Below are 6,240 nucleotides of genomic sequence, written 5' to 3'. Positions count from 1 at the left end.
TTTTCAAATAGTTGTATCTCAGCCCAACATTGTTCAACCCCAACAAACCATACATCAATGGAAAGCGTATTTATTTAGCTTTAGGCGATGCATTTAGATAGATGATGTATAAATCTCAATTTCAAAAATATTTGCCCTTATGACTGGTTTTGTGGTCCAGGGTCACATTTACATAAATAGAAAATATGTATACACACTTATATATATATATATATAATGTTTTTTTTTTTTTTTTTTTTTTTTTTACACACACACACACACACACACACATATGTGTGACACACACACACACACAATGAACACAATTCATTAATTCAAGTGTAAATATTGAAAAACTGACAAAATACATTTTCTAATAATTTTATTGTAAGATTATTAATGGAAAAAGAGCAGACTCGTACATACATTGCAGTGGATTTTCATCACACACACACACCACGTGCTCCCTCATAATTGAAGATTTATTTCCCAGGGATGCCTGGATCCCACTGACTCCCTTGTGGATAAGATTTGAGCTATCTGTTCAACAGCATGTGGAAAACGTGGTGGAAACAGACACAGATTACAAAGGCAGCCGTTCAAACCTAAGCAGAATCTGGGCTGAGAGCCAGTAGATGAGAAGATTGACACTGAACATCCTGGTTTAACAAATCTGATCTCTTCTTAGGCTCAAATTAGTTAGTCGGGTAATCATAAAAACGTATGTGATCAAAGAGCCCTCAGGAAGAGGAAACAAAGACACAAACAAGCAAAATTCGCCAACAGTCTCTTATTTCTTCTTTTTCTCTTGTGTGTTAGTGAACCAGGCGTCCAGCAGCTTTTTGCTGTAGTAGATCTGCCAGCCATGTACTTGAACTGAAATAATCAAGACTAAGTACATTATAGACACGGCAGAGAAGCCAAAGATGAACCTATAAGCTTTGCCGTGGCGATAAAGCTGCTGAGCTACAGGAAACATCTCCATCCCTCCATAAAGAATAGGGCCGACACAAAAAAGCCCGCCGCTGATCATGGAGATGACCAGGTAACTGATGTTGTTTTTCGGCAAAGCCATGAAGCTGAAGACAGTAGGTATGATGCTCAGAAGATACGTGTACTCCCATTGGTACGGAGAGGCCACCACTTTATGGGATACCAGGTTCAGATGGCTGACCACCACCTGTGCTGCTACAAGCAACCAGACCACTGCATGAGCGATGTTCAGCTTCTTGATCTCAGACTTCAGGGCCACACTGGGGGGATTGAGAAGGGTCAGTTCAATGGGATCAGAGGAACTAACTTCAGTTCAGAGATTAATCCTGTAATCAGTCCTCGAAGTGGGGCGGTACTCACCGGTGCGCAGTACCGGCACTTCTACATTTTACTCTTAAGCTTACCTGCACTTTTTCTTGCGTACCGATACTTCTCGCTTTTATAACAGATCAATTGTCTGTGACAGAAGCCCAATTGTTTAATTAAGTGGTGCGCAAATCACTGTAGGTGCGTTCACCAGCGCACTCCAAAAGTGTTAAGATTTGCACAAGCCGTTCCTATGCGACGCTGATGATAAAATGTGTGACCTTCTTGAATTATTGACTAAACAATCCCCCCATAACAACAACCCCCCCCCCCCTTCCACTTCAAGCACTGCCTGTAATAGACCCTGTATTTTTTAAAGTAGTTTTAATCATACAAATGTATTACCGTTTTATTATAATATAACAGTTTTGTGAACAGTGATGAATTTTAAAGTTTTTAAGTACTTGGTATAGGACTACAAGTGGATTATTCCAAGTTCCAAGGTACTTAGCACTTTCTAAAATGAAAAACTGACCATCGACATTAACCTTTTCACATTTCCGGGTTTTCTCAGAAGCGGAAGTCGTCATAGTTGGGTAAACATCCATAGGTGAATGAGAGACTACATTAAATTATGGATGTGACGGTGAGGAAATTTTCCCACCGGTTAATCGACGTGTGACAACAGTGATAAAACCGGTATCACTGGCGGGGCTTCTCAAAACGCTAATTTTAAACCGAAAGTAAATTGCGCACTGCCACTCAGGAATTCATAACGGAGCGGTGCGGAGCAAAGTGAGTGTTTTCAAAGAATTCTTATGAAAGTTAAGCTTCCATAGGCATGAACTGAAAACGCGCCAAACTGGACATGCACCGTGAATGAATGACCGACTATTGCAGCAAGCCTACATTAAATATATGTTTTTGTGTTTCCATTAGCTCAAATGTTTTCACAACTTGCAAAAAGAAGGCGAGGGGTAGAGAGACAGTCTCACAGTGTGTGAAAAGGGTCAATTTACTTAGAAATACAGTATCGTTACAACTCATAGATTTTAGTAAATATGTAACAGTTTTTTCTTCTTTCTTCTGTTCAAAAAGTTCAGTTTGTACAACTGGAATACCATACATGGAAGTGACACTCTAAATACAAGATTAATATATTACTACGAATTGTTTACATTAACACCAATTCACAACATACGTACCTCATCTGATAATGTGACGCAACACGCTCGCGGTGCTGAAAGTCGCTCCCGTCTGTTCCTGTAGCGCGCGGCCCTGCTCGTGATGCCATGGCAACCAAACACAGTCGACAACCTGAGGTAAAAGTAAACTCGAAATTGACCTCACTTCTTCGGTGTAAAAGTCCACATGAGATCAACCGAACACTCGAGTTGCAGTTTGTCAAGCGTACATGTTGTAAGTATACACAATTTGCCAACGTGTACGTTATAAACCACGGGAAAGTTACCCTACAACCTCCCTCAAGTAAGTTAACTGACATTAGTCTTCCGAGGAACACTAGGCACAATGCTGAAGGTTCACAGACTAATGTCACTTTCATATCTTCCATACATCAAAGTAAATGGTGACATTCTGCCTAACATATTTTGTGTTCCACAGAAACAAAAGACATTATATAAAATTAATAAATACAAGTAAGTTAAAAGAAGAAAAAATAGAATATGCAACAAACTGCAAATTCTGTAACGCGATAACTGTATATTATTTCCACAAAGAAATAGAAATGAATAGCAAACAATGGCACTATGAATGCAAGAATGTAGACATACACTTCCGTAAATAACGTTAACGTTACATACCTTTTTATTGACTTTATCCAAACTATAACCTGATATGCAAAATCTACAAAGGTCTTTAACTACCGGTATCCTATACTGAGTATCAAACTAATAGCTTTTTAAAAGTATAAACTTCTCTGTAGTTTTTGTTTGTTCACGAGTTCACGACCTTGTACTGATTTGTAAAACAGCTTGGTCGATATTAAATGAATCCACGCATAGTATGATATAATTACCGAATTGTATTAATTGTCAAGGTATTTTTTATTCTAAATCAATGAATTATCATCTCACAGCTATCTGTCACTCAAGCCAACTTCTACAGCTTTTGATGACGCTTCCTACTGGTACAGTGTACGTGATTTCTAAGAGACACCATACATGCTCATTCACAGTCATAATCGACTTTACAAATTAGCAGAGGCACACTATTTATATCAAATGTATGAACAGTGAACACCCATAGTATAATACACCTACCTTATTTTGGCATGTACAAGCGAACAACTTCATACACACAGTAGAAACGTGAGCAAAGTAGCTCTTCTTCTACACTTGCCTTCGTTTTAACATTCTTCAATATCGCCCTCACTGGTGAGGAGTGGAAACGATGAATGGTTATGAAAATAGTTCCTGTAAATTTGCATTGAGGATTGATACAGCGGGTACACACACAAGTGGTTATTAAATTATGCATTACATTGAATTAAATCAGTTGGAAAAATATGTAAAACCTTTGTGACATTTTAAGCTCTTTTTTGTTCTGTTTGAGGTCTATTTAAGAGACCAGGAAAGCACATGTTGTGTAGATTAAAAAGTATAATAGTTTAAGGGATTTCACCCAAAAATGAAAATTACCCCATGATTTACTCACCCTCAAGCCATCCTAGGTGTATAGCCTATGACATTCTTCTTTCAGACGAATACAATCGGAGTTATATTAAAAAATGTCCAGGCTCTTCCAAGCTTTATAGTGGCAGTAAATGGCTGCCCAAAATTTGAAGTCCAAAAAAGTGCATCCATCCATTATAAACATACTCCACACGACTCTGGGTGGTTAATAAAAGCCTTCTGAAGTGAAAGCGATGCTTTTGTGTAAGAAAAATATCCATAACTAGGGTTGGGTATCTTTTTTTTAAAAGGTGCCTAGATGGTGCCTGAACCGATACTTAAAAATAAAAAAAATAAAAGAGACACAAAACGATGGTGGATGACATTTAAAGAATGGCTTTTAATTGAAAAAAATATATAAATATATTTTAAATTTAACAATTTATTAAAAGTTTAAAGTATACTTAAATATATAGATACAAAATACAATGTACTTAACAAATTCACAGTAAAACCTAAGCCACCAGACCCAACTACAATAGGCCTAATTTAACACAAAATAACAGTTACAGTCCTAATATAAGTAGTCGGTATTCTTGCTACAAACCAGCTTCAAGGTTCAGCTTTATTTTGCAGAAATATGATCATATTCTCTGGCTAAATATTTTAGAACTCATCGCCTTATTGTTATGGGGACACGCTTAATGTTTCTCACGTGACACACAGCAGCTGCAATAGTGCTGTATGACAGCTATATCGGTTTTATTTCTTTTTTATTCAAAATATTCACAAGCTTGTAATGTCATGAACTATCTGATATTCTGATTTTCAAATATGTGTAAGTGAATGTGTGTTAGTTGATCTATAATGTGCGATGAGCGCCACCATGTTAGTTTGCGCCGCAATTCAGAGAATCGGATCTGTTGGATTTACATCACGAAAATGTATCCACGTCTCACGAAATACATGAAAGTAAGTGACCGGTGAACTGGGATAAGAATAAAGTAAACTAAATAGTTACTATATACTGTATCTGATATAAATAAGACACGTAGTCAAATTATAACTGAAAGGATTGTTATTGCTGCTTCCAGACACAGTGTGTATTTTTTGCTAGTACGTATGTGCATTTAAATGTCTGGAACCTAAAATAAACATGATGTGGTTGCAAAGACTACATAGTTGTGATATGTGACAAGTGCTGAGGGTGTCTGGCTCGTTGCCAGCCAAAGCGTGAAAGCATGTTTGAATTTAAGGCCCCGTTCACACCGCAAGTCTTAATGCTCAATTCTGATTTGTTGCTCAGATCCGATTTTTTTGTTTGACTGTTCACATTACCTTTTAAAATGTGGCCTATATCTGATTCCAGTGTGAACTGTTTGAGGTTTTAAACTAACCCGCATGCGCAAAAGAACAATAACAATGACATCAGACGCAGCACGCTGTTGCACTAAAGTTCGGGAGGTTATGGAGGAAGCAAGCATTTTCGCTTTTATTTCAAAATGTTTGTGTAATGGAAGCCGTAACATTAATGAGCAGGTGCTGAAGAGGACAAGAACGAAGAGAAAGAGAGCAAAATTGGTTATTTTGGCCTTTTGCAGGTTTAACGGCTGACAGCTGGGTTTATCGCCCATAACACGGCTAATCTCGTTATAAAATGGGCAGGTGATGCGACCACGACCGCTTTGGTTGTTAGAATCATTTGCTTCTTTAAATTAACCTTTAAGACTCTTTACCTTCCTTTGGCACTGAAGCCACGTTCTTCTGTGTCCCCGTTCTTTCATTTCGTGTGCTATTTTTTTCAAAAACGGAGCGATTACGGTAGGATCCTTCTAGTTTAGCTTGAATTGAAGTATCTCCCCATATACTAATTAGGGCTAACACCTCACTCTCCCTCCAGTGACTCGCTCCATCGCTGTTCTCCATATCTAGTCAAGTTTTTAATGTTACTGTCTGTGTCTGTTGTGTCTAGGGCTAACTCGCCGGCGCATAATTGTGACAAATGTCGACGTAGATTGACAAGTCGCATCAAATCCGCCTTGGTTGTTCACACTGCGGCCGCATTGAAAAAAATCAGATCTGGGTCTGATTCAGGACCACATATGTATGTGGTCTGAATCTGATTTGAAAAAATCAGATCTGGGCAAGATTTGAGTGTTCACACTACCTCTGAAGAAGTCTGACCTGGTCACTTGACCCCAAAAAAATCAGATTTGGGCCACTTTTGCCTGCAGTGTGAACGGGGCCTAAGTGGCACCGAAATGAGGCATCGAAATCTGCGTTCTGATAAGGTCCGGTTACATACTGGTTATATAGGGTTTCGGTACCC

The 6,240-nt window shown here is 38.4% G+C and overlaps 1 protein-coding gene across 1 annotated transcript; it reads right to left on the bottom strand.

Annotated features, from left to right (window-relative positions):
• Positions 1-345: 345 nt before the first annotated feature.
• jagn1b (jagunal homolog 1b) lies at positions 346-3,658 on the bottom strand. Its single transcript, XM_079806974.1, has 3 exons — positions 3,561-3,658; positions 2,484-2,595; positions 346-1,232 (listed from the first exon to the last, which is right to left on the bottom strand). The coding sequence occupies exons 2-3, from the start codon at positions 2,570-2,572 to the stop codon at positions 770-772; spliced, it is 552 nt and encodes a 183-aa protein (XP_079663100.1). The 5' UTR covers positions 2,573-2,595; positions 3,561-3,658; the 3' UTR covers positions 346-769.
• Between the last annotated feature and the right edge of the window lie 2,582 nt (positions 3,659-6,240).

The sequence above is a fragment of the Gobio gobio genome, assembly GCF_949357685.1.
Source record: "Gobio gobio genome assembly, chromosome: 24".
NCBI lineage: Eukaryota > Metazoa > Chordata > Actinopteri > Cypriniformes > Gobionidae > Gobio > Gobio gobio.
The sequence above is the reverse complement of the archived record's forward strand: the minus strand, read 5'-3'. Positions and strand labels throughout refer to the sequence as shown.

Excerpts from the sequence above, each read along its gene's own strand:
- jagn1b (XM_079806974.1), bottom strand. The coding sequence starts at position 2,572 with ATGGCATCACGAGCAGGGCCGCGCGCTACAGGAACAGACGGGAGCGAC. Across the intron at positions 1,233-2,483 it reads GCGTCACATTATCAGATGAG|TGTGGCCCTGAAGTCTGAGA; the intron begins GTACGTATGTTG and ends CAATCCCCCCAG.